General features: G+C 40.9%; 1 protein-coding gene across 1 annotated transcript; it reads left to right on the forward strand.

The window, feature by feature from the left end:
- The first annotated feature begins 580 nt into the window (after positions 1–580).
- Positions 581–27,882, forward strand: GNS (glucosamine (N-acetyl)-6-sulfatase). The gene is made up of 14 exons (XM_074942117.1): positions 581–796; positions 2,807–2,866; positions 3,553–3,759; positions 4,268–4,333; positions 4,792–4,890; positions 10,522–10,689; positions 13,374–13,456; positions 15,614–15,732; positions 16,309–16,412; positions 16,636–16,737; positions 18,977–19,084; positions 20,219–20,329; positions 22,439–22,599; positions 23,854–27,882. The coding sequence occupies exons 1-14, from the start codon at positions 644–646 to the stop codon at positions 23,924–23,926; spliced, it is 1,614 nt and encodes a 537-aa protein (XP_074798218.1). The 5' UTR covers positions 581–643; the 3' UTR covers positions 23,927–27,882.

A 27,882-nucleotide genomic window follows, 5' to 3' on the forward strand; every position in this document is an offset into this window, starting at 1 on the left:
ATAGCAAGTGTGAAAATCAAGACAGGGATGGCGGTAATAGGCAGATACATAAGACAAAGCCCCAAATATAAAATCAAGACATCTGGACACCGTAGGTCCGAGAGAGCATATGTCAGGAAACCCAGGCCACACGCTGCGGCTGGATGTCACCTATGGGGGGGGGGGCAGTGAGGTGTGGGTGGGAGGGAGGGAGGTGGGTGTGTAGTCTGGGGCTGGGAGTGAGGCACCGTAGGCCAGCTTGAGGGGGAAGGTGTGAGGTGGGAGAGGGCATGGCAGGTTGAAGGGGCGGGAGTGAGGCGGGGATACGGCTGGCTGAGGGGGCAGTCCGGTAGGAGGGAGGCGGAGGCGGGGTCGGGGCTGGCCGCGGGAACGTGGGAGCGAGGCAGGTTGAGGGAGGCGAAGTGGCCCAGTCTGGGGAGTGGGCGTGGACGCTCTGAGGGGGCGGGGGCGAGGCTGGGGACGGGGGAGGTGGCTCTCCTCGCGGCCAAGGCCGCGGCTGAAGCTGGGGGGGTCACGTGACAGCGCCTGCTGCGCTCCCTGGTCATATGCCGGGGGCGGGGCGCCGCTCGGGTCGGTTTCGTTCTGCGCTCGTCTGCGATAGCGGCGGCTCGGAGGCCACCGCGCTGCGCTCGGGTCCTGCACGATGTCTCCCGCGGTGCGGGCGCTGGCGGTGGCCGCGCTGCTGGTGCTGAGCCGCGACTGGGGCTGCGCGCAGGCGGCCGGGACCAGCGGGGCGCGGAAACCCGGCGTGGTGCTGATCCTCGCCGATGACCAGGATGTCTGCCTCGGCGGCATGGTAACCTGCTCTCCCTACCGCCCGCGACGTGGTGCGCCCTGGGGGCCCGGCCCCACTCCTGGGCCTGGGGGGGGCGCTGTGTCCCCGTGGGGGGGCTCTGCTCCCTGCCCAGGGGTGGTCATGCCGTGCCGCCCGCCTCTGGCGCAGGCAGCCCCGCGCTCGGGCCCGCTGGGCGCGGCAGCGTTTGCTCCTGGCCTGACCCGGCTGGGGGTGAGGGGCGGGGGATCGGTGGGGCAGACGCCCCCCTTGCAGTTACCTAGCTGGAGGGCAGGGAGGGTCTCTGCTGAACCCAGGGCCGCTCATCGCCGCCTTAGCAGCGGGGCCCCTGCATCTTGGGAGAGGGAAAAGCGGTTTGAACTTAGGCCGTTTTGCAGGGGGGTGTATCTGGCTGCATAACAGGTGTTCTGGGGCTGTCGTGCAACTCCCCTCCGGTGTGTGTCTGGGCTGGGGGCGGGATGTCGCCTCTCACGCAAGGAAAACGTGTGCGCTGGCCGACCGGGGGCTTGTCGTTAGTGCAGCGTGCCTGACAGAACGGGTGGTGTTTGGCTTGTGCGCTGCTTTATTAGCTAGGCTGAGTGTCAACCCTCCTCTAGAAAGTCCAGAGAGTCCGCTGGGGTGGTGTGTAAATGGAAACGTCTGCCGGTGCCTTTCTGTGACCCTGCTTCATTGCGTTATTGCAAGCGTGACTTAGTTAGGTATGGTTCACTCAGCTGTAACATAGGGGTTTAATTTGTAGGGCAAATATTGAGACACTGTTACCAGAAAGGCAACATACTGCATTTTGGGGAGCAAGTCCTTCACTGTTCCCAAGCACATGAGGTAAAAAGAATACATAATATGCCTTTTGGCAAGAGAACTAGTGCATTCAGAACTTCACACTTAGTTATCTATATTAAAGAGAGAGAGAATGAGAAAATTCTTGCTCACAGTGCTTTAGATTAAACACTCTAAAAAATCCCCATCTTCTCATATATTATCCTTCCTGTTTTTTGCTCTTCATACTAGTTGGGCAATGAAGAAAACCATTTGCCTCTCCCTCGTCCACCAAGACTGACAGTGTTCTGTAAGCCTGGCCGTGGCATGAGACACGCATGGATTCATTAGTTTTAACTCTCTCTCTCTCGTATATGTGTTCCCTTTTCCTCACAACCTGAAGTAACAGGTCTTCATCAATCCAAGATGTTTTACGATTTGCAGCTGACTGTCTTAAACTGACCAGCATCAACACACGCATGGTTTGCTATATGCATAGTGTTTATCACGCCAGGATCACTTAATTAGCCTATCTGTATGTAGGTTTTCACTTGGGATGTTGAGTGCTTCAGGATGTCCATTGAAGGAATCGACATTAAAACAGAAATGACTTGGCAAATTCCACAAATTAAACAATGAATGTTACTTACTTAGAGCACCTTTTCTTTCAAAGATCCCAAAAGGCTCATTTTATTGTAGTCTTTAAATTCTACTTGCCCAGGGTGAGTACCTGTTTTTGATAAAGTAAAATATTCCAGTGAGGGTGGGAAAATAAATCTTATGGCTGGGCTACTTAGTTTTAATGACCATTCTGAAAGATCGTTTCATTAACTATATATGAGGAATCAATTCACACTATGAGATTGTAGCAGTCTGGCTCCCGGATGAAAAGGGGCATTTAAAAAAAACAAAACACCATTTTCTGGCTAGAAAATGATGTCTAATTGATCCATTTGAATGAAGAAACATTAGGTAGAATGTAATTACTTAAAAGGCAAATTCTGTCAAAACTAGCAAAAAATAAACTAAGAATTTTGATAATAAATTTAGCCTTGCATTTTAGATGTAGCGTTTGAAGTTTCACTGCAAAGAAATGGAGGCATTGGTTTGGTCTAGCCTATGCCTAAATACTGTGGTGATTGGTACTCTATAAATACCTCCCATGAAATCAACTTAAGGTTGCCACTTTATATAGCACACTAGCATCTCAGTATCCAGATATTTTTAGATGATTGTACTAATTGCTACCTGTTACAGATACCGCTAAAGAAGACCAGTGCCCTTATTGCAGAGATGGGGATAAGCTTCTCAAATGCAGTAAGTGGTGACATTGATTTCTGTAACCTTCAGTGGCATGTATTTATTTAAGCTATTTTAATTTAAATACCTATGGTTGTAATGGTATAACAAACTTAATCCGTGACTTGGCTCTGAAGTAGGTTTAGTTTCAATTTTTTAAATATGGCGAATACAAGGGGGCAGATTAATTCCTGTGGTAAATTGTGACTTGGACCCAAGATCACTTTCTGTGCCTGGGACGGAACATTTCAGAATACTTAATTTGATGAATATTTTTAGGAAATGAAAGTTTTGGCTAGAAACTAATAAGGAAATCTTTCAAAGATTTGGTTTTGTACAGGTTTGAAAATTGAGTAATGGTTCCCCATTCTTGTTTACTGGAGTTGTTACAATAAGTAGTATTTAAATAACTGTTCATTCTCAAATAACTGGTGCTTCCTGCTTGTGTGTATAACATGCGTTTTCTAAATTGCAAACGCTAAAGAAAATATAAACCCAATCCCATATGCAACCTCTAATTGATAAAAATATTTGGGTTGTAGTTCTACATGCCTGAATAAATGGGAGTAATCTGATCTGTGATGTGAGTGACTCATCAGCATATCTTTTAATGTCTCTTGCTATTGGCTAAAAACTAGATTTCCCTCTCTTCCCCGCCCCCCCGATTCAATTTACAATTTGTATTTTTTCATTCTGTGTTCTAGTATGTCCCCAGTGCATTGTGCTGTCCTAGCAGAGCTAGCATCTTAACAGGAAAGTACCCACATAATCATCATGTTGTCAATAACACTCTGGAGGGAAACTGCAGCAGCAAATCATGGCAGAAGATACAGGAACCATATACCTTCCCAGCAGTCCTCAAGTCTATGTGTGGCTATCAAACATTCTTTGCTGGGAAGTATTTGAATGAGGTATATCTTATTCATATTTGCTGTGACACAGGTGAATTGCCTGTACTGAAAGTAACTTTGTGAAATAAAGTCTTAATCCTTATTTTTGTAGATAAAATAAACCCCCATAATATTTAAAATCCTACTGTTTTTAGATGAAAAGGTCCTTCTCAGAATTGTTAAAGGAATAGAGGAAATAAGACATGCAACGTAACTTTTCTCAACTTAGTTTGGTCAAAGTATCAGCATCCATTTAACAGGTAGTCTTGAGAGACTCAGTAGGTTAGTCCTCTACTTCAGGAGTACTAGAATTTGAGGATTATATTTGGGGAAGGGATGTGGGACAGCTGGACTTCTTTGGTTAGTGCACATGCTGGGTTTTCCCCCACCATAGGCACCACATGGTCAGTGTGTGTTCATCTGATCAGAACTGGGCCTTTGCATTTCTGGCTGCTGTGGAAGAAAACAAACCCCCCTAGACATCTGAGACTGTGCTGGGTCACTTTTTTTGTCTTTGTCTTTTTTTCAGTATGGAGCAGAAGATGCAGGGGGAATAGGCCACGTTCCTCCTGGATGGAGTTTTTGGTATGCTTTGGTATGTGACCGCTCCTATTAAATACCTAGTTGCAGGTACTTTACAAAAGTAAATCTAGCTTAATTGTGCTGAATATAAGAACCGATCTGCTTTTTGCATGCTTCTGTTAACTAAAAGAGGAAATTCCCTTCCTTCATATTGTGTTGCATTTTCTCAGCTTTGTATGGAGGCTGTTGATGTTAATGAGGAGTTATTTCTAATGAAGAGAAGTATCTGAAAACCTGATTTCAACAAAGAAAAACTTGCAATTATTATAGTGTAGAATCACTTTGGTTTTACAAAAGGCGAAGCTTGTAGGCCTTTTGCAGAGCACATATTACAAATATTAAATAGGATAAATTGTTTGATAAAATCATGCTTGACAAATACTTGCTGACAGCTTAGTTTATTTAAAGTGGTCAATGAAATAGTAGATTCTTGTCTTTTTATATAAGTGATACCTTTTTCTTCTCTCATAGGAAAAAAATTCAAAGTACTATAATTACACTCTTTCAATAAATGGAAAAGCACGAAGGCATGGTGAGAACTACAGTGCAGATTACCTGACAGATGTACTGGTAAGAACATCACAACAGCTGCATTACTGTTCTATTTGTGACGAAACACTACTTTATGCTTGGCTCTGTTACTGAATGGATATTGCCTAATGTTGGTGTTGTCATTACTTCACGCATAACCAGTGAAGCAAGATTCCAGCTCTCTTTAAAGAGGGCAAACTTGTATATGCAAATATGGGAAAATGAAATTGTTAGATAGCTGTTAGCCAAGGGCCAGATTTGGAGGTGAACACTGACTTCAGTGCTAGTTCAGGGTGCTTGACCAAAATGTTGCTGATTGGTAGGTCACAGACTTCCAGTTAGAACAAGTACTTCAGGCTACCAACCTGTGAAATGGCAATTTGCCTTAAGACCTAAGAGGATGTGCTTCACTTCAGCAAACTGTTGTTGTAACTGAGTTTTAACGTCGCGCTCGTTTGTTTTTTAGATGTTACAGTATATCTAGATATGTGATTTCAAGAGACATTTTAAGAATGGCCATCCTGGGTGAAATCAATGGTCCATCTGGCCCAGTATCCCTTCTTCAGACAGTGGCCAATTCCAGATGCCCTGTTCTGTTCATTCCCTTTGAAGCAAAGATCAAGTGATCCATCTCCTGTTATATAGTCCCAGCATCTGGCAGTCAGAGGTTTTGGGACACCCAGAGCATGGAGTTGCATCCCTGACCATCTTGGCTAATAGCCGTTGATGAACCTGTTCTCCATGAACTTATCTAATGCTTTTTTTTTTTTTTGCCCTAGTTATACTTTTGGCCTTCACAACATCCCCTGGCAACAAGTTCCACAGGTTGTGCATTGTGTGAAGAAGTACTTTCTTTTTTGTTTTAAACCTTCTGCCTATTAATTTGATGGGTGACCCCTGGGTCTTGTGTTGTATGAAGGGGTAAACAATACTTCCGTATTCATTTTCTCCATACCATTTATGATTTTATAGACCTCTATCGTAGTCCCCTTTAGTAATATCTTTTCCAAGTATAACAGTCCCAGTCTTTTTAATCTCTCCTCATAGGGACGCTGTCCAATACCTTTAATCATTTTTGCTGCCCTTCTCTGTACCTTCTCCGTTTCTTAGATATCTTTTTTGAGATGGGGTGAGCAGAACTGCACGGAGTATTCAAAGTGTGGGTGTACCATGGATGTATATAGGGGCATTATGATATTTACTATCTAATTATCTATCCCTTTCCTAATGGATCCTAACATTGTTAGATTTTTGGCTGCTGCTGCTGCACTGAGCAGATATTGTGGATAGTTCTCTGAAAACAACTCCAAGGTCTTTCTTGAGTGGTAACATCTAATTTAGACTGCATCATTTTGTATGTGTAGCTGGGATTATGTTTTCCAATGTGTTACTTCTCGTTTATCAACACTGAATTTCATCTGCAATTTTGTTGCCAGTTTTGTGAAATCTCTCTGTAGCTTCGCAATCTGATTTGGACTTTACGAGTAATTTTGTATCATCTGCAGTCTTGACACCTCACTGTTTACCCCTTTTTCCAGATCATTTATGAATATGTTGAACAGCACTGGTCCCAGTACAGATCTCTGAGAGAGACTGCTATTTACTTATTCCTACCCTATTTCCTTTCTTTTAACCAGTTACTGATCCTTGAGAGGACCTTCCCTCTTATCCCATGACTGCTTGGTTTGCTTAAGAGCCTTTGGTGAGAGACCTTGTCAAAGGCTTTCTGAAAGGCTATTTCACTGATTTACCCTTATCCATATGCTTGTTGATCCCCTCAAAGAATTTTAAGAGATTGGTAAGGCATGATTTCCCTTTACAAAAGCTGTGTTGACTCTTCCCCCAACAAATTGTGTTCATATGTGTCTGATAATTCTGTTCCTTTTCGTAGTTTCAACCATTTGCTTGGTACTGAAACTAGGCTTTCCAACCTGAAATTGCCAGGATTGCCTCTGGAGCCTTTTTTAAAAATTGGCATCACATTGGCTATCCTCCAGTCATTTAGTACAGAGGTTGATTTAAGTGATAAAAAAAAGTTACATACCACAATTAGTAGTTCTGCAATTCCATATTTGAGTTCCTTCAGAACTGTTGGGTAAATACCATCTGGTCCTGGTGACTTATTATGGTTTAATGTATCAATTTGATCCAAAGCCATCTGGGACAGTTCCTCAGATTTGTCACCTAAAAAGAATGACTCAATTGTGGGAATCTCCCTTATATCCTCTACAGTGAAGACAGATGCAAATAATTCATTCAGCTTTTCTGTAATAGCCTTGTCTTCTTTGAGTGCTCCTTTAGCACTTTGATCATCTAGTGGCCCCACCGACTGTTTGGCAGGCTTCCTGCTTTTGATGTACAGTAGAACCTCAGAATTAGACTCCTCAGAAATGGAGGTTGTCCGTAACTCTGAAATGTTTCTAGCGCTGAGCAAAGCGCAGTTCAGGCTCCAGATCCAGCAGTTGACACTCCGAGATAGGATTCAGCAGCAGCTGAACAACCTAGTCCGCCCCAGCATGAGTTTGCAAGCTTGTCCCCCTCTGGGCAGGGGGTGGGGGGTGTGTGAGAGAGAGAGAGAGATATAACAGTGTGGCCCGCTCCCAGCTGGGAGAGTGGGGGTAAAAACAATGCATCCCCCTCCTGGCCGGGGAGGGGGAGGTAAAAACCATGTCCCCCTCTGGGAGGGGCGGAGGAGGGTGAAAGCTGCACATAGCAGAGCAGGAGCAATGCTTGGGTGTCTCCAGCTGCCTTGGCCTGGCAGCTCCAGCATCTTGCTGTAAGTGGCTGTCCGGAGGTGGGGGTGGGGGCAGCCGCCCAGATGTGCCTACCATTAAGATGCAATACAGGCACAGTACAGTACTTGCTCTTTTTTATTCATCTCTGCTGCCGCCTGACTGGTTACTTCCGGTTTCACGTGGTATCTGGTGGACCAGTCAGTCCGTAACTCTGGTATTCGTGTCTTTGAGGTTTTGCTATACTTAGAAAAAACATTTTGCTGTTAGTTTGTCTTTTGCTGGTTTTCTCCTCACATATTTTGGCATACCAGATTATACTTGACTTGCCAGAGTTTATGCTCCTTTCTATTTCCATCATTGGGATATGATTTCCAGTTTTTTAAAGGATGCCTTTTTGTATCTAGCTACTTTTTATTCTGTTTAGCCATGGTGACATTTTGGTTCTTGTACTTTTTTTTTTAAAATTTGGGGCATACATTTAATTTGAGCCTCTGTTATGACATTTTTAAAAACTTTCCATGCAGACATTTTACTCTTGTCATGGTTTTAATTTCCATTTAACTAGCTTCCTCTTTCTGTTCCCCTTTCTGAAGTTAAATGCTACTATGGTGGGTTTCTTTGCTATTTCTCCTCTTCCCCCCTCCTCCCCCCCCGGATATTAAATTTAATTATATTATGGACACCTATTACTGAGCGGTTCTATTATTTTCACCTCTTTGACCAGGCCCTGTGTTCCACTTAGGGCTAAATCAAGAATTGCCTCTCCCTTTGTGGGTTCCAGGACTAGCTGCTCCAAGAAGCAGTCATTAATGGTGTCTAGAAAATTTCTCTGCGTCCCATCCTGAAGGGTGACATCCCCATATTGACTGGATACAGTTGAAATCATCCATTATTATTGAGTTTTCTATGTTTATAGCTTCTCCAGTCTCTCTGAGCATTTCACAATGACAATCACCATCCTGGTCAGTAGTATATTCCTCCTGCTATACTCTTATTATTCAAGCATGGAATTTGTATCCATGGAGATTCTGAGATACAGTTTGATTCATTTAAGTTTTTTATTATATTTGACTCTGTGCTTTCTTTCACATGTAGTGCCACTCCCCCACCAGCATAACCTACTCTTTCATTCCTATATATTTCATACTGTGGTATTCCTGTGTCCCATTGATGAATTGTCATCATTCCACCAAGTTTCTGTGATGCCTATTAAATCATAGCATCACGAACTATCTATGCGAAGAACCCTCCTGCCCTGCTATACGTTCTCAGGACAGTTCTCTGTCGATACGCTTGTAAAATACTTAGTTGTCTGCCTTCATGTGATGTAACTGAATGGGACTTTTTCATTTGACTGATGCTTCAGTTCCTACCTGTACTTCATTCACCAAGGTGATAGGCAATTTAGAAATACCAAAGAGACTAAAAGTGGATAGAGTATTTTACAACGGTATCGACAGAGAACTGTCCCTGAGAATGTATAGCAGTCGAGGAGGGTTCTCTCGCACAGGTAGTGATGCTATGTGATTTAATGTTAAATATTTCAAATTAACCTTGTCTATATTAGTGATCCTGAAAAAGGCTTGTGTGTTGGTGCCTGCTGGCTTGTTGCTTTTGGCCATTAAACAGTGGGGACTCTGGACTGACAAAAGACAGCACTCGACTACACAGACTTCAGAGAATGTATTGACATGTCCTGAACTGCGTGGAAGATGAGAATTTAATGTGATCACATATAGCAGTAGACTGCCAGTCTTCTGTCAATAGCTGCAGTATTTGCCTCTTTGATGGGAGTTGGTCTCTCATTGGTCCTGTAGGCCACTAATCTAATCTTATTCTAACTTACTTACTTAGAGGTCAGGAAGGCTCTATTTGTGGGGAATGTAGATTTATTACCAGTGAGCCACAAAATCCATAATTGATTTTAATAGCTTCTCACAAATGGGCAGTAGACAATCTATTTATGTAGCGTTCTTAGAGTCCATTGCTTGAGAGGCAGAATAGAGAGCACTCCAGACCTGGATGACTGATCAGGCAGAAAAGGAAAAACATGAGACTAGAAAAGGGAAGAACTGAGATGTAAGTGGTAATTGTGCATGTACGAAGATTAGTTCTAATGATTGGCAAAGGGAAGGCTACAGTAATGGCCTGAAAGGAATAGTAAGTGAGACTTGCTGTCATGTGTAGGTTAAGGTGAACAATAAGTATTCAAGATACGACTTGAAAATGAGTGGCTTGGTGAGGGAGATCAAATGGAGCAGCACAAGTGAATGAAGCTTAAAGCTATACCCTGTTGGTGCCTCTTCCCTAATCACCTTTTACCCCCCCCCAAAAAAGTGGATCATCATCAAACTAGCACAAGGTTGGAGGATGGATGTAACAAATAAGTTGGCAGCAGTAGAGCAGGGAATAAAACATTGACCAGCAGAGCGACTGCCTTCTGAGGAGAACAAACTGCCAAATTCCCATCTAACATTTAAGATCTGGATCCTATGTCCCCTGAAATGTAGAAAGATTTAGGAAGGGCATGAAATGGAATTGTACCTGACAGTATGAATAAAACTGTCAGTGAAGGCAGGATTTGAAAGGGAGCTCTGTCAACATAAGGACTGAGTGAGATGAGAGATCTGAGTCATTCTTTACATCAAGCTTTCCAGCTCTGAATGACATGAAGGTCTGAGGCATAGTGGCAATTAGAGGTGTGAGGGGCAAAAGACATCTTATGTTGAAATAGGATTTATAAATAACTCGGAACATTTGGGATTGATTTATCACAAGTTCTACTTCAATCAACGAGATTGTAAAATAGTTTACAAGTGCTTTTTGTATTCATACACTTCTAGTCTTAACTATTTTGGACAGTTCACGGCGTAACATTAGGGTTTGTTATCACTAGTGTTGGAGAGTTTTTAAACAACTAATTTTGTGTGTGCAGGCTAACATGTCCTTGGATTTCTTGGAATATAAATCTAACTTTGAACCCTTCTTCATGATGATCTCCACTCCAGCACCACACTCTCCCTGGATACCTGCCCCTCAATATAAAAAGAGCTTCCAGAATGTCAGTGCACCAAGAAATGGCAATTTTAACATTCATGGAAAGGTAAGAGGATTTGCAAGAATCCAAACAGATTACTACATTAATTGGTGGAAATAATTAGACAGTGGGTCTGACTTACATGTGTAACACTATGAAGTTTAACGTTGTTCTGTTGCTCATCTGATGCCAGCATCAAATTTTTAAAGGATTGTGATCTTAATCTTTCAACTCTTCTGTGAAACATCTGATGTGGAAATCTGAGATTAAGATCACAATCACTTAAAAAACTTGATTTTGCTAACCCCATTAGTGATAGGAGACTGGCTGTCTGGACCTTCAATAATAAACACCTGTCGCTACACACTTGTATTTTAAGATTCAAGAACTTAATGATTCTTCAGTAGGATAGAAATTATGATTTGTTACTAAGTTTATTGAAGTTTTACCTTCAGCATCCAAACCATTAAGAACTTTATTCTTCCAGAATGTCTTGCACTCATGTGCATAAGCTCTAATGATGTGCTTCCATAACTTGCCAAGTTGTGCCATCTTGAACAGGTTTCACACAGAATGAAGAGGGAAATGCCTTAAGTTGCTCTGTCAAGTGCCCAATGGAGATGGGTGTTGATGGGCATTACTGTCTCTACCAACGAGACTCAGATCACTCCTTTTTTAATGGAAAACATTATCAATAATCAATTTTACCAAACTAATTAGAAGACCTCTTGGTTAAGTCATGAATCATAGGTCCCACTGCCACCAAATGCTGTTGACATTGTTTTATTGTCTCTTCAGTAGACATGGCGGCACCATCCAGGTGTCAGCATATGAAGTTAATGTAAGTGAGAAGCGGTTGTCTTGGTAGAGTCAAATTTAAACCAGTGGTAAAAGAAAAGCACTCGAAGGAAGTAACTGAGCAATGACATGATCTTGACTATTTGCCTTTCAGTTATCAAGGTAGTTTGCAGGCTTGGGTCAGGCTCGCTGAATTAGTATCTGTTTATAAAACACATGGATAATGAGTGGGACAAGATACTTTCACTTTAGCTAGGAGATAGTAGCCATTCTTATCTGAAAAGCCAGCCACAGTAATTCACATGGTCAGCTCCATACTAGATGTTTGCAGTTTGTCCTACCTCTGACTGAAGGAGAAGGCAATACAAACCGCAGCTAGTAAGACCTGTTGCCTTCTTGAGGCTTTTTTGGGCCGAGATATACATTGAACTGTGATTTGGTTCAAAATCCTGGTCCAAATCTTGAAGACCCTTAGTGGAGCTGTAGCTCATGAAAGCTTAGGCTCAAATAAATTGGTTAGTCTCTAAGGTGCTACTAGTACTCTTTTTTTTTTTTTTTTTTTCTTTTTATGGTCTAAGAGGAAAATTGAGTCTAACTCCCACCTGTACTTGAACTTAATGAGGGGCGGGGGGAGACAATAACAGAAAATGTGGAAATGGCAGAGGTGCTTAATGATGACTTTGTTTTGGTTTTCACCTTTGTTTCCAGTTCTGCACGCCACATTTCAGGAAAGATGTGGATAAATTGGAGAAAGTCCAGAGAAGAGCAACAAAAATGATTAAAGGTCTAGAAAACATGACCTATGAGGGAAGATTGAAAAATTGGGTTTGTTTAGTCTGGAGTAGAGAAAACTGAGAGGGGACATAGCCATTTTAAAGTACATAAAAGGTTGTTACAAGGAGGAGGATGAAATTGTTGCTCTTAACCTCTGAGGATAGGACAAGAAGCAATGCACTTAATTTGTAGCAAGGGCGGTTTAGGTTGGATATTAGGAAAAACTTCCTACCTGTCAGAGTGGTTAAGCACTGTAATAAATTGCCTAGGGAGGTTGTGGAATCTTCATCATTGGGGATTTTTAAGAGCAGGTTGGACAAACACCTGTCAGAGATGATCTAGATCAGGGGTGGGCAAATTATGGCCCGCAGACCGGATCCGGCCCACAGGATTGCAACCCCCTTGGCGCTGCGGGGCTAAGGCAGGATTCCTGCCTGCCCTGGCCCTGCACCACTCCTGGAAGCAGCCAGCACCATGTCCCTGCGGCCCCTGGGGGAGCAGGGGGCAGAGGGCTCTGCGCACTGCCTTCGCCTGCCCACACTGCCCCCCGCAGCTCCCATTAGCTGGGAACAGGGAACTGTGGCCAATAGGAGCTTCGGGGGAGGTACCCGCTGGCAAGGGCAGCGCACAGAGCCCTCTGCCCCCACCTTTCCCCAGGGGCTGTAGGGACATGGTGCCAGCCGCTTCTTGGAGTGGTGCGGAACCAGAGCAGGCAGGGAGCCTGTCGTAGCCCCTCTGTGTGCCACTGCCACCCCGGAGCCGTTCAAGGTTAGTGGTGCCAGGCCAGAGCCCGCACCCCATCCCCCTGCCCTGAGCCCCCTCCTGCACTCTGCCCCCAACTCCCTGCCCTAGTCCTACATTCATGGCCCTGCATGCAATTTCCCCACCCAGATGTGGCCCTCGGGGCAGAAAGTTTGCCCGCCCCTGGTCTAGATAATACATAGGCCTGCCTTGAGTGCAGGGGACTGGACTAGATGACCTCTGAGGTTCCTTACAGTTCTACAATTCTGTTATTAAAGTGACTGGTTACTCTGCTATTCTAATGTAAATACTTTATTGTAATGCAAATACTTCACTCAAACTATTACTGTTGCAATTAACAATTCAGTGAAGGTTTAGCACTTAACAGAAAAGCTCATTTTATGTTTCTGAACTAATCTCAATGTGTTCTCTTTTAGGACAAGCATTGGCTAATCAGGCAAGCAAAGACTCCAATGACTAATTCTTCAATACAGTTTCTAGATGATGCTTTTAGAAAAAGGTAGGAACTGCTGCTTAAGGCCATTTAATAGGTTTCCTGGCAAGACTAATAGCCCCAGAGGCTATTCTGAGGAAAACAAAAATGAACAAATTTAAAATGTGTAACAGGTCTAATCATAAGAGTTAAATTACCTGCAATAGTTCTCTGGATGCTGCCTGTAGAGTCATGTCCCGACCCCTTTTTTGGTAGTCAGACTCATAAGTAGTCTGCTAAACATACAAATCTCTTGTATCTAACTGCTACTGTCATTCAACATATAGAGATCTAGGAGGTCTTGCTCGGTCTCTTTTTACTGTTTCTTTGAACTTTAGTGCATGAGACAGTAAAATGCATTCACATTCTCAAAATGAGTAGACAAATATGATCTGATCTGTGTTTTTTTTTTTGTTTGTTTTAAAGACACTGTGGGAATTCATTCTCTCAATGACTTTCATATCAAATGTGCTTAGTTAACAAGTTAGAAAATATCTTAACATCTAGCTCCCCCGGCCAGCTAACCTTGGATCTGAGTCTGTTCTCTCCTCTTCGTATATTACTGTCAATAAAGGTTCTGATTTTGCACTTGAGCAGTCCCATTGAATGCAGTAAGTTTTTAGACAAGTGTAAATGATTGAAACTTAGGAACCACGTTCTTTTTAGCTGTTTTCTTCTGTAGTGCTAAGTAAAAAATGAACAATTAGAAGAACTTTTTACTAAAGGTGATGGTGGAAGAGAGTATCTTACTCGGCAGAACTGCCCCCTGGGTATACTATGCATATATCTACTCTGCAGAGTTAACTCTAGCTGTCCTCTCGGTATTGTTCCCATACCTACACATCTCTCACACACGTTTCGTGGTGCTTTCAACTGGGGCTACCTGGCATAGCTGAGACTGTGAGTTAGATCCCGGGTTCTTCTTTTACTTGGGCTGGTAACTGGTACAATTTGCAGGGATGATGAAGGCTAAATGCTGATAGTCCTCCAGTGCCTTTCCACAGTTCCCCCTCTGTCTCAGAAGAACTCAGAATTCTTCCACAATTCACTGGAAAAGAATCAGAGTACAACCTTACTTTAAACGCACTGGTAATTAACACAGCAATTTACCTGTTTTCAGAGCTGATCTGTCTAGTGGTTAACCTTACAGGATTCTTGGGCAATCCCTCTCTATAGAGGGAGATGTGATTTTTAGGCCACTTTTCAGTTACTACTTGTGATCCATTATAGATGGCAACAGCAGCTAAGAAGTGTACAATATGAAGGCATAGCTAGCTACTGTGTGTAAGTTTAAGTAAGCTTTTTAGTCTCCTCTTTATTCTTGGCCTTTGCTGTAAGGCTAACTTCTAATGAAAAAGGTTACAAAACTTTAAATAGTAGAACTCTATTTTGGACATGTTGACAGGGTAAAGCTTGCTATCTTGGAGAAGGAAAACTCTGGGCTGGTTTTCAGGTCATTGCTTTATAAAGCATGCTGGTAAAATAATGCAATTAAATCTTAAATCAAACCCTGAGTGCATGCTGGGAGACCTCAGAACCCAATAATAAAATCTGATTGGTTAACCAGTAATGAATCTAAGCACTTTGTGGAGATTCACTACTCCTGTAACCAAACGTCACTTTTCTATCATGAGGTATGGTTGCTGAGAAGATGGCTAGTAGTGTCAGAATAACGGATCCTGGCATTGCAGGAGCAATATAAAGAAGTGGATAGACCTTGCTACTCTCTTTTGTGCACAGAAGAGATCACTTAATATAGAAACCATTTAAAACATGATATACTTTTTAAAAACACTTTAGTTCTGCTTTTATAAAATGGTGACCTTGCAGGAGAACACTCTGATGCTAACATGCTGGTTTGCATTACTTCAGAAATGGTCTGTGGCTACTTCTAGATAAGATTAAATGCAATCTGCTTTTTGACCTTTTCAGGCACTACAGAGTAAAACCAACAAAAGCAGAATAAGACAAAACAGAAGGTCTGTGTCTCTTTTAGAATGGCTGCAGCTCAGACTAGAAAATGGAGCTCACTATACGTTTGGCTTGTTTCCAGAGTGTGTGGTGATTGGTGTGATATGCCTACTGTGCATAACAGAAGTCCAAATTGATTTGTAGCCTAATATAAATGCCCATTTACAACTAATACTATACACTTTAAATGGAACAATTTTTGCTCCCATACAGATGGCAAACACTACTGTCAGTAGATGATCTGATAGAGAAACTGGTGAAGAAACTGGAATTGCTTGGAGAGCTAGATAATACTTACATTTTTTATACCTCAGACAATGGCTTCCATACTGGTATGTATGCTTATCCTTTGCAATTCTGCTGCAAACTTTTGGTGAAATCTTAGTTACTTAACTTCTGCCCCTATTTACTCATCTGTGAAATGAAGACAATACTTGTATTCCTCTGGTGCTATGGAGATAAACTAATTGACTGCAAACCTACAGTGCCATCCATCTTCAGAGTATTTTATAAAGTGGTGTTCTGTGCCTAAAATGTAATAATGATGTGTATAAATATAGACCTTTCCTTCATTCCTGCTCTGACATACCAAGTTATTTTTACTGGTGAATTTCATTATAGCACCTCTTTCCTTTCTCAATGTTAGAGCTGCCCTCTGTCTTGTATGTAGATTTGAAGTTTTACAAGTAGCCCAACTTGTACAGCATCAGAATCTGACTACAGTAATAGACTGAAATAAAGGAAATCTGGGTGAATATGGTCTGAGGGTCTGTGTATGTAAGGTCAAGGTAAAGGGGACATTTAAACAAGTCATTGTTCATCAAAGGCCAGATCCTGAGCCATGTGAGGCCCTGTTTTTTATAAATTAAACCACAGTTAAATGGTGTCTCATTCTTAATGTTTTCTAGGACAATTTTCTTTGCCGATAGACAAACGGCAGCTCTATGAATTTGACATTAAAGTTCCATTGCTAGTTCGAGGACCAGGCATCAAACCAAACCAGACAAACAAGGTAGGATTATAAGTGAAGGTGCAGTAATATAGGTCTTCATATTCTGTCACAGTAATCAGTGTCTGGCATATATGTTGTTGTAAAGGGGTCTAGCAACACATTAGTGTTCTGTAGTATAAAGGGACCTCACTTTCTTGTTCAGACAGACACTAAAACTTGACAGTTTTTAAGAACATTAATCTTTTTGTGAGTCAGTAACACTTTGTTTCCCGCCACCATCCAGATGCTCGTTGCAAACATTGATTTGGGTCCCACTATTTTGGATATCGCAGGGTTTGACTTAAACAAGACACAGATGGATGGGATGTCATTGTTGCCGCTTCTGGTAAGAGTTCAGACAGGATTAATAACCAAGCAATTTGCAGATTACTCTTGTACAGATTATTCTTCAGAGTGAATAAAGTTTCCTAAAATGGATTAGGAAGATGCGCATTCCAAATCTCTTCTCCCTCATGGTATTTTCATATAGAGCCCTTCTGGCTTAATAAAAATTTCATTGCTTATACATTCCAATAAACTCTGAAACTCCCTCTCAGGGAGGATACCTTTTTTAAGGAAAGCTTTTTCTTTGACTAGTTGCACTACTGGTAATGAATGACTCTTGTTATGATTGTTGTACTACTTGGCTCTTCAATTCTGAAATGCTCTTGTTGTTGTTACCAATAAAATAAAAACTAGCAGGATCTTATTAAAGAGGAAAAGGCAAAATGCCACATTTATTATGAATACAGAAAGAATCATGTAAGCAGTTAGTTATAGCTATAACATTCCATTCAATTTCATATTTATTCACTCACACACCACGTTCTGCAAGGTTGTTATCATAGTTACCAGCCTTACAGTTGCTCATGCCAAGCCACTGGCCAGGTGGCCTGGACACAAGGAGGGAGCAGGGCCTTGTCAGAGGCACATCTGATGCTCCTGGAAGTTGGTTTGCAGAATCAGACCCCAAAGTTCTCCGTTTCTAGAGTCCATTTTTATAGGAATGTATTCCTATGCCAGTCTATTGGAATTGCTTCATCATGCTGTTGCTGAATCAATCAGTAGATGGCACATTCCTGACGGCTCTGTGCTGCCAGATGTTATCTTGTTCTTCAGTTCTCCCATCCTTGAGGCTGTTGGGTGGATTCCAGTTTGCCCTCCGGGGGGTCCTCTGGTTGTCTTCACTCTGCGCATTCTTCAGCCGATCAATACTGAACTCGGAGGCTGGCGCCTCCCTGATCATTCATTTATTATCCACACCAAGCATCCATCCACATACATCCGCAATCTCCATTTTAATCACAATGGTTAACAAAAAAGCGAGATAAATACAACAAAAGGGCGGGGAGTCTGTTTGCTGTTTCTGTTTCAAAGTATTGCTTTGAGAACAGACTCAGTCTTAGGATGTACTAACACAATTAGCAGCTTGCAAGTTTCACACACAGAGGGAGAGAAACAGTACCAAAAACCAAGAGACCTCTTAATTAGTAATACCCTGGAATTTAAACTATGGGGAATCAAACTCATTTGTGATTTTAATACAGAACTACTTTAATATGATCCAACACTCTAAGATCTGCATATGTGACCAAGACAAAATTATGCCCACTTGATATTTATTTAAATCCTAATAAGAGGGATATTTGTCATCTTTTTCCCACTGACTGGGGGGAGAGGGAGGGAAATAAAACTAACCTTTCCTACAGGTGAGCAGAAACCTATTTAAATGAAGCTTCTTGTAGCTAATCACTTTACTGTTTATACTTGGTCTATAAATTGGAGGTAGCCTTCAAGAAATTGCAATGAGTCATCATGATTTAGAACCAATGCACTTTTGTGGTATAAGGTTTCACTAGCAAACCTTAAAGGGACATCATCAACTTAAATCTCATGTCTGACTTAGTTCTACGGGCTGTTACAAATAATGAAGATTGTGGGTGTTGGACTTCTGTCCGTTTATGGTGTGCAATTGTGATGGTACTTTTGTGTAGTTTTGTTTCTCTTCTATAATCTGCTCACCTCTGTATAGGTTTTTCATGCCTTTTTAAAAATGATTCTAAAACTGCAAATGTGGGAGGGATTTAAAATTTTCAACTCTTTTTGAAATAGACTGGCTTTCCAGTTGAGTTTGCCCTTTTATACAAGTATTTCTTATTGTCTTGTGTAATTCTTCATCTGTGGTGATACCCCCATAAAGGAAGAGGCTATATTATAAAACTTTTTCTAGAGACTTCGGGTTATAATTTAGTGGTATTTGGCAACATGGCTTGTACTTCATGACGATCATCATCCTTCAGTTAGTGCTAGCTTGTATATGAACTGTCATTAGCACTCTCTTCAAACGAAACAAAATACTCACGTCCTAAACCAACTTATCAGTTTTTGGGACTGGATCCCTAATGTGGCTTCCAGTTGTTGTTACACAATGCACTTTCACCAAACTTCGTTATGCTTTTGTATTGGTGCCACTGGATGTGCATTAAATTACTCTGTACCAGCAAGGAGTATGTAATCTCAGGCATGCATGATTTTTACTTATGGCATTATCAGAAGAACTAACAATTAAAAACTTCCTGTTTTAGAGAGGAGACAAAAATGTGACCTGGAGATCAGATGTCTTAATTGAGTACCAAGGAGAAGGACATAACAGCAGTGATCCTACCTGCCCTGCTCTGGGACCTGGTGTTACTGTAAGCAGAACTGAACTTAAGCATGAGTTATTTGTAAATGTTTCCTTGAATCGCTTAAACTAAAACCTCAGTACAGAGTCAAGCCTGTTAGTAGCCTAGAAATTGTCTTCTAGTGATATGGGAGATCTGGATTTATTTCCTGGGTCAGTAGAACCTCAATTTTACAAATACTAGAGGCTTACAAACAACCAGTTTTGCAAACCATTTTTCTTGACAGGGAGTTGGGGGGGGGGGGGGAAATCACATTAAAATGGATATCAACTTGTTCTTTGATATACCTTTTAAACATTGGAAATTGCTTTGCAGTGGCTTGAAGGACAAGAAGGCAATGCAGTATACCATACTGCAACGTATGCACAGTATTTGTTGTAACTTCAAGATCAATTTTATGAACTTTTTGGTTTTATGAACTCCTCAGTACCCAATGCTAAAATAGGGTTTTTACTATATCTTGCTCTGTAAGTCAGTAGGAGCTATGCCTGTTCTGAGTACAACATGCCTGGTTCAGAATAGAATGTTTTGAGTGGCTGGACATCTGCCTGTTTGATTTTAAAATAACTAGTGCCCCAAGAATCCCATTGGAAAGATGGTGGCTGCAACATAGGGCCATGATCTCTTACATCTGCAATTCTGATGGCCTCATCACACAATCAAATATTGATTTGAAGCCAGTAAGTAGGTGGCTACATTCTGCAATACGCTAGCTGTGCTCTGTAATTCTGTCATACTAATGCTTACAGTAAACAGACCCTACCATAACGTTCTATTTTAGGGAACTGTTCCCACTGTGTTTAAGTAGCCTGTTTTGGGTATTGAGCACTGTTTTCATTTCCTGGGCTACTGTATGTATTCACCAGAAAAATAATACAAAGAAGCTATCTCCCATTTTAAAAACTTCCCTGACACAGTGACACTTTCAGATTTTTAGAAAAAATGGTATTTTTGTTCCATAAATCTCTACCTGGGATTTTTAACGTTTAGTTTTCAATATTCTGTCTAGTGTCCATGAACTACTTGCAGCTGGCTTCAGCAGGTACAAGTTCTGGGGAGGGAACTGTTGCTTTCAGTTTCACCACATGAAGTAAAAAAGAATGTTCACTCTCCTTTTTCTGTTTAACCTCTGTTTCTTTACAGCATTGTTTTCCAGACTGTGTGTGTGAAGATTCGTATAACAATACATATGCTTGTGTGAGGACGCTGTCAACTTCGTGGGATTTGCAGTACTGTGAATTTGATGACCGGGAGGTAATACTTTCTGTCTCATTTACTTTAATGGCACACTGTGTTAAATGTTCAATTCTCTTGCAGTTCTCACTATTTGAGATAATTAGCATCTATTATAGTGTAACTCCATTGATGTCTGTCTGCAAAGTTTATCTACTCTCAAGGTTGGCGTAAACTACTCTGAAAATGAGACTGTGGCTTCGCTCGTAGGCTAAACAGTCAGTTGTTTTAACTGTTGGTGGAAATAGTTAACCAAAACATACTGCATGATCATGAGGGGGAAATGGGTTAAATTATCTAAGGCCAAATTCACCTTTGGTGTAAGTGGAGCTTAAGTAGGAGTTGCAGCAGGGCTGAATTTGGTCCTCCATATCTAAATGACAGAGACAACTTTATTGTAGATCATAGACTAAACTGGTGGCTAGCCACCTATTTCAGAGCTTACTGCACATTCCTAGCAAGTTCTCAAGCGGTGCAAGTGTGTGGCCTTGCCAGCAAAACAGTAATTTCACCTTTCCCTTATAATAGATTCAATCATCAAACCGTTTCAGTTCAGCAGAAGACTAGGCAGTTTAGTCTTAAATTGCTCAGTTGCTGAGGTAAACTGCTAAGTGTTAATAGTTGGGGAGCAGTTGGTATGGGGCAGCATGTAGTCGCATGATAAATAAGGTTGTAACAGTATTTGTCCCAAGTCATGTTTTCAAACTGCCTCGTTAGGACTGCCAAGGAGAATCGGGAACCCTGCAATGCATTACCAGTCCCTAACAAACTGCCATCTTTGTGCTCACTGCAATGCCAGATTGGGACTCCTCTTCATGCACTACAGGGGACCCTCAATGAGCTTTGTGCGTCACCATTGATCTGGGAATGATCTGCTCCTACTTCCAAGAGATCCCACTAGACAAAGGCTAAGGGAGGGGTAAAGTACATATCTCCCTAAGGAGATCAAGGGGGCTGAGTGGAAAAATGTAGCATATAAAATCTGTGTGAGCACTTCCAAATGGTGTAAATGGGAGATCACATTTCTACAGCTAACTCAGGCCATGACCACAGAGGAGAGACTAAGCAAGCTGCAGTCTAATAGGCTGATTGCTGTTTACTTTGGAGGAATGCAGCTGTCTGGCCTGAAAATGACAAGGCTAGCTCTTCAGAAAGATTTAGGGCAATTGGCCTAAGAGGCTCTTTGTCAATAGGACACAGACTTTTCCTCCATTTAGAAGCAAAATTCATTAGTAGTATGTTAGCTTCATGAACAGTCTCCTTCAAAGCATCCCAGGGAAGATACTCTGTGTGGTGCCACCAAGGAGTGTAAACAGTGCACTCAAAGTCCCAGCTCTTCTCTTAAATCCCTTCCCTGTTCCCAGTCTCTGACAACCATAATCAAGCCCTTCCTCCCCTATAGGGGAGCTGTGTGAGTGCTCTACCCTTCCTAAAGGCAGACATCAAAGCTAATCTGCTGATTTAATTGCATGCATGCTTTAGTTGAATTCTTGTGGAATGTCTGACCTTTACTGCCCCACAGAATGGTCATAGGTATATTTTGAACCAGTGTCTTGTCACTGCATGCTAACCCATCACCAGTCTGCCCCAAGAACTCTTAAGAAAAAAACATAAATATTGTGACTCTAAGCAGACCATACAAAGGTTTTACTGCTTTAGTTGGAGTTTATGTAATACACTTATGTCCAATTCTGTTATATGCAGTGTTGGATGGGTAAAAAGATGTGCTCTGTGGGAGTTTCATTAACCAGAACTATACGTGTGGAGTGTTAAAGTTCTTACCTACATGTGCTTATCTTAGGATCCGTTCATAAGATGGCATTCCTAACGTTTGACACGCAAATAATTCACTCCTTAATATTTGCCTTCTTTTAATTTGCCACTGCCCCCTCAAGTCTGTCCTGAAATTGTGAGCCCCTCAAGGAAGGGTCCATTTCATGGCTGTCTGGTAAGCACTTAGCCTGTAGTGTCCACTACATGCTAACTGAAGATATAAAACGAATACATAGCAGTAGAAAATAAGTTGTCGCTCTACCAGCGTATGTTTCCCCACTGATTGTGTAGTAAGTAATTTATTTGTAATATTGACATTTAATAAAAGTACAGGAACTGTTTTTTCCACTTAAACAGGTGTTCGTGGAAGTCTACAACTTGACTGCAGACCCACACCAGCTTACTAACATTGCTAAAACAATAGATCAAGAAATTTTAGAGAAGATGAACTATCGCCTAATGATGTTACAGTCCTGCTCAGGAGCAACTTGTCGCACACCAGGCGTCTTTGACCCAGGGTAACCTTTTTTGAGTATTTCAGCTTTTTTTGTAATCATTCACAATTGTGTAGCAGTTTAGGAATGTGTCTTATAAAATCAGTTCCCTTGACAAGAGACTCAAAAGTTTTAGTTTTTCCCCTTTTGTTAGAATTAGGGACTTCCCTTCTCTCTAAAGGTTAGTAGCTGGTTGGTGCCATAAATGCTTTTAAACTTAAATCCTTGGAAATTGTCAGGCAGTGTAGACACTTGGTCTGAAGAGGAGATTGTATTAATGGAAAGGAAGGTGGGTATAGGACAAACTAAATTCTAAAGCTGAATGTTTTGTCTCAGACCTACTATTGCATTTTTCATCCAGGAAACTCCATCTAGACTTCTAATTTAGTATCAATTAATTTAAAATGTAAATTTGGGGACTATAAAGGCTAAATTTATATCAATTAACTGTACCTGGTGGCTGTAAGATATGAGAAACTATGGACATATCAAATGTATCTTCAGTAATGGTGTCATTAAACACCCCTTTCCTGGTAACTTTATCAGTCACTGGTTTGAAAAGAATGCTGCCTGTCTAGCTCTTCAGCTGTGCTGACTAATCAAAGGAACAATGGGTTAAATAAGGAAATAATCACTTGCAGATTATTAAAAGCTTTGTGTGTGCTCCACACAGGAACTTTCCAACTAAAGTATTTGGTAGCCTTATCTCACTTCTACTTTGGATTCAAGTCTTGAATATTCAAAACTGTCAAACTGCCAGGAAAACGGAGCTTGTATCGTGCAGCAAAATCATCTGTGCAGTTAGAAGGTTGCTGCTTTGTTTTGAGTTCAGAAACCACTTTTTGAGAATTTTTACAGCACTTGAGGCTGTTAGCCTTTATAATAGGCTTGCATTTATGCGCTAAACTGCCATAACATTTTGCTGCTGTAAATACTGCAGAATATTGACAATGCAGCTCCTGGACACCCTTTTTCCTTTATTCATATGTAATGCTTCTGCAGATACACCCTAGTGTTGTATTTAGCTGCAACATCTACACTGTTAGCTAGAAGTGCCGCTACACTGACTTTTGTCAACTTCTTCTGTAGTATTTGTCTGTGACTAAATTGAAATGTTGTAGCACTGTTGTGGTAGAGGAAAACTAGTTCCCTATTGTGCACTGCTGAGGGAGGCAGCCATTCCAATGAATTCTGGTTTAGTACTATATGTTAATCTATTATGTTGCTGGTAATCCTTAATCTAACTGTAGCTCACACAGACCTTCTCCCTACTCTTAGGTACAGATTTGACCCACGCCTAATGTTCAGTCATGGTATTTGGGCTCACAGACTTTCCACACAGTCTCTGTAACAGCATTTATCAGCCTCTTCAGTTGGCTTCCTGTGCTCATTTCTTCAGAGGGACTCCAGCAGGTCTGTCTGTATCTAACCTACAATAATTACATCTGGAATACTCAATCAACTGGCTTTGTTAAAACTTTTAGCGGTGGGGAGGGGCAGAATCCCTAGTCTTTAGAGGGCTGCTTTGTGCCCTGTGTATATTTTACAACTGACCTGTAATTCCGAACAATCAGACATGGCTAATCTGTTCTTGCTCATATACCTTGTCTTTCAAATACTTTTTCATATCAGAGGTATAGTGTTGACCTGTGACCTATAAAACTGACTTGGATTTATTTTGTTTTTATATGAATAAAGACCAAGTTTATAAACTGAATCATGTTAACCCAGGGCAGGTCATATTGCACAGAAATCTTCACCCATCTTCATTCACTCTTGTACAGACTTTCCTAAAAGCTAAATGTTTAAGAGCAGTGTTGAACACCTGTAATTAAGTTAAGCTTGAGCAAACTACCATAGTATGGCATGGGAGAGTATAAATCAGAGTTAAGAGATCTGACTGGAAACTGTCCATCCTGAAGACTTCAAAGCACTGTACTTAATAATCTCCATCTCACAGGTCTGCTTAAGCAGCTTTCAGACACAAGGATACTCTTTCAGACTGTTTCCAATTCAGAGCATTGTAACCCGTTATTAGATACAGAGGTAACTACTTTAAGTTTTAATTTAACTTATTTTGAAATAGGCTTTATTAATATGTTAAAATGAATCTGAAGTGTTGGAATAAAACTGAGTGCCTGTATGTTGGTCATGATGAACCAGCTCTGCTTCACTAATCTGAACAGGAGTAAACATCAGAAAACAAAGAAATGGGCACCACAATAGTTGTCATGTGCATGTCATCTTCAACCTTCTCAAGTATCTTATGAATAATTAAACATTTCAGATTGACCTGATGCATACACTTAAATTGGCTTTGCTTTCTGAAAGATAAAAATCATAAATCCTTGCTTAGCAGAAATCATGGTAGGATGACTACTTAAGTCAGTTTGAGTGCCTCTGCCAGAGAGCTGCTGCTGTGCTGAAAACTACCTCCATTATGCCCTTTATGCCAAAGGATTCTGGTATGTTACTGCTTTGGTATTTGGGTGAGGAGGTAGTTGTCTGTCTTCAACTGACTGATAACACTATTTTCACCCTTATTTATTCCATATGAATATTTAAGTGATGTTTGCGTTTTCAGAATATTGACTGCCTTTCTAAACTTAGGTGATTTTTCTAAGTTCAAAAGCCCAGCAAGCTTACTAAATTAATCTCCATAGAAATGCATTACCAAACCAACTGCTAGAAACCTACTGAATTATCATCTTGATCTCACAGGATCCTATAAGAAAATCATCCTGCTTGAAGGTAGTTGAACTGTAGCTTAAGGAAAAAACCATTACATATTTTTTCGTTGTCAAATTAAAGCTCTCCTTATTTTAAGCTGTTACTATTTACTGTTTCTGTTTTTAATATATCTACTTATCCATTTAGAAAACAATATCCTTAAGTCAGAAGAGTAGGTACTTCCTGAATTGGTGCATTGTCAAGTGCATGAAGCCAAGTAAGTATTTCAGACAGCTGAATCGTAAGAATAGATCTAATTTCAGAAACCAAAAAGTACATCCCATTTCACAGCTTCTTGAATCTGGTAAAAGCAGCACTTATGAACATGGTATTGACTACATTTTACTTCAGTACTGACTGACTTGACCAGCTACTCTTCATCCTTCTTCCTTGTGTGACTTCCAACAGGAGGTAAACTTGATTCCATCCATAATCATATGGTGAACAGATTAAATTTTGCCTCCCAAATCAGAACATATTTATTGTTGATCCAGAGGAATTAGAGATGCCTGGGGAAAACTAACAGCTGCCGAAAGGGACTCTAAAACTAAGGGAACATACTGAGAGGGTGTTTCTCTGAATGCATATTACAACACCCCACTACTTTCAGTCTCCTTCCATTACATTACTTGGATCCTTTGAAATATTCCATCTTCATCTACCATAATTATGATTTTTCAACTTCTTTTCTCCTTCATTCACCAAAACATCTTATCCCACTTCAATGTCTTTGAGCCTCTGGTCTCTTCTACAAACACCACTCCTTCCTAATCAGTGTGTTCCCTGGCATCTTACCTTTTTCCTTAACCGTGTGTTAGGTCCTGCAACAGTTTTTGCTTGTATTCTTTGACCAAGCCAAAAGTGATCTAAACGCTCATTTAACAATATTTTTGTCTGACACTACTACACTTAAGATTCGTGTTCTGGTTTTTTGTTAAGTTTGCTGGTGGCTGTACTTAATTGTAGGTTGTGAAGGGTCTGGTGAGGTAAGTCTTCAATCAGCGATGTATGCATTAAACTTTGAGCATCTCTGTCTGAAGTATTCTAGCTGGTCATAGAATTGAAGTTCCAGTATATATATTTACTAAGTGTCAGCAGTGCAATGGTGGTCATTGTCTGCAACACTGGTGTGTGGTTTTTTTAAGTAGACATTTCTCTTTTTGTAGAAAAAGCTACTATATAATCATAACCAAAAGTATAATTTGATATAACCACATTTCCTGGTATGGCATACTTGGTTAGCAGGAAGAATTTTAGTCTTTAATGATAACTATGTATCTTGCATATTCTACCTCTACAATTCATTGACATGGAAATTGATTGTATAGAACTGGTGTAGAATATCCAATAGGTCTGATCAGCGGGAAGAATTTCGCCCTAACTTAACACATTCTTAGTATTTTCATGCGGAAAACATACTGGTCATTCATTTCAGTTGCCGCCAGACTGGTCCCCTTATGTTGCCTTTTTCTCAACTTACTATGAGTCTACCACATCCACATCTGAAGTCTGCCAGTTAACAAATAATGTGATTTACCACAGAAAGCCTTCACATCACCCCATTCTACTCATCACTCCTGCTGTGACTTAGCAAAAATACAAACACTTCTGAAGAAACCTGCACTGGAAGTGCATTTTAAGCTTAGTTGAATATCAAAGGCACACAACTGAAGGAAGAACAGTAATAATCAACTGCTGCCCTGTTTTTTGCTCTGATTTAACTGTTCAGTATTTTTTTCACAGGATGCAATAAATCTTATGGATATTTTCACACTCCTAAATGGCCAATGTTCACTTTTTCTTGATAACTGAAATAACATGTTATGAAGGAACTTTAAATTACAGCTAGACCAAATTCCAGAACACAACTGGTTCAAAAATTGAGCCTTCCTATGTTTGAACATGGCTATGTCCACTTGCACCTTATTACTTGAGCCACTTAATTGTTGAAAATGAATAGAAGCCTTACTAAGTACTAGTCTTTCATATAAAATGTGATTATAGGTCATTTTTAAATGTAAACTCTGCTTCTCATGATATTCTAATCTGATTAAGCAGATACTTTTTTCTGCAAAACATTAACACAAATTCCTTTATTGCAGCAGAAGCAAAACTGTTGCATCTATTAACACAAATATCCTTAGTCACTTAACTGAAAGTATTGTCACTTTTAGCATGAGTGAAGATATCTGATAAGTGCTTAGGGGCTTTGGAATTGACTTCTTGCACGTCAGGGAGTAAAAGTTGCTTTCACAGATTGTTGTTCCCTAGAGTGCTGATCTTAAATAATCTATAGTAGGGGCAGTAGTCTCTTAAAGACTACAATAACTTGGTAAAGTCTAAATCTGTTTAAAAGTTGATCAACTATATAAGGCAAATACAGACATTTGGTTGTAATACTGCTGAATCAATGAAGATGGCTGTTAAATTATTTTTAATGTGCAACTTTATATGTATTCCAACTTGTTCCTTTTTTGTAGTATCTGACTACTTCACTGTGGATTTACTAATTTCTGCTCTATTGTACCATAAGTATTTTGTTTAGAAAGTGCCCTTCAAAGGACCCTGTTCACTGCT

Source organism: Natator depressus, chromosome 1, assembly GCF_965152275.1.
Source record: "Natator depressus isolate rNatDep1 chromosome 1, rNatDep2.hap1, whole genome shotgun sequence".
Classification (NCBI taxonomy): domain Eukaryota; kingdom Metazoa; phylum Chordata; order Testudines; family Cheloniidae; genus Natator; species Natator depressus.

What these genes read in the sequence shown, in the direction of transcription:
- GNS (XM_074942117.1), top strand. Translation starts at nt 644, where the DNA reads ATGTCTCCCGCGGTGCGGGCGCTGGCGGTGGCCGCGCTGCTGGTGCTG. An exon ending in ATGTCTGCCTCGGCGGCATG is followed by an intron (nt 797 to 2,806) that starts GTAACCTGCTCT and finishes TACCTGTTACAG; the next exon opens with ATACCGCTAAAGAAGACCAG. An exon ending in ATTTTAACATTCATGGAAAG is followed by an intron (nt 10,690 to 13,373) that starts GTAAGAGGATTT and finishes GTTCTCTTTTAG; the next exon opens with GACAAGCATTGGCTAATCAG.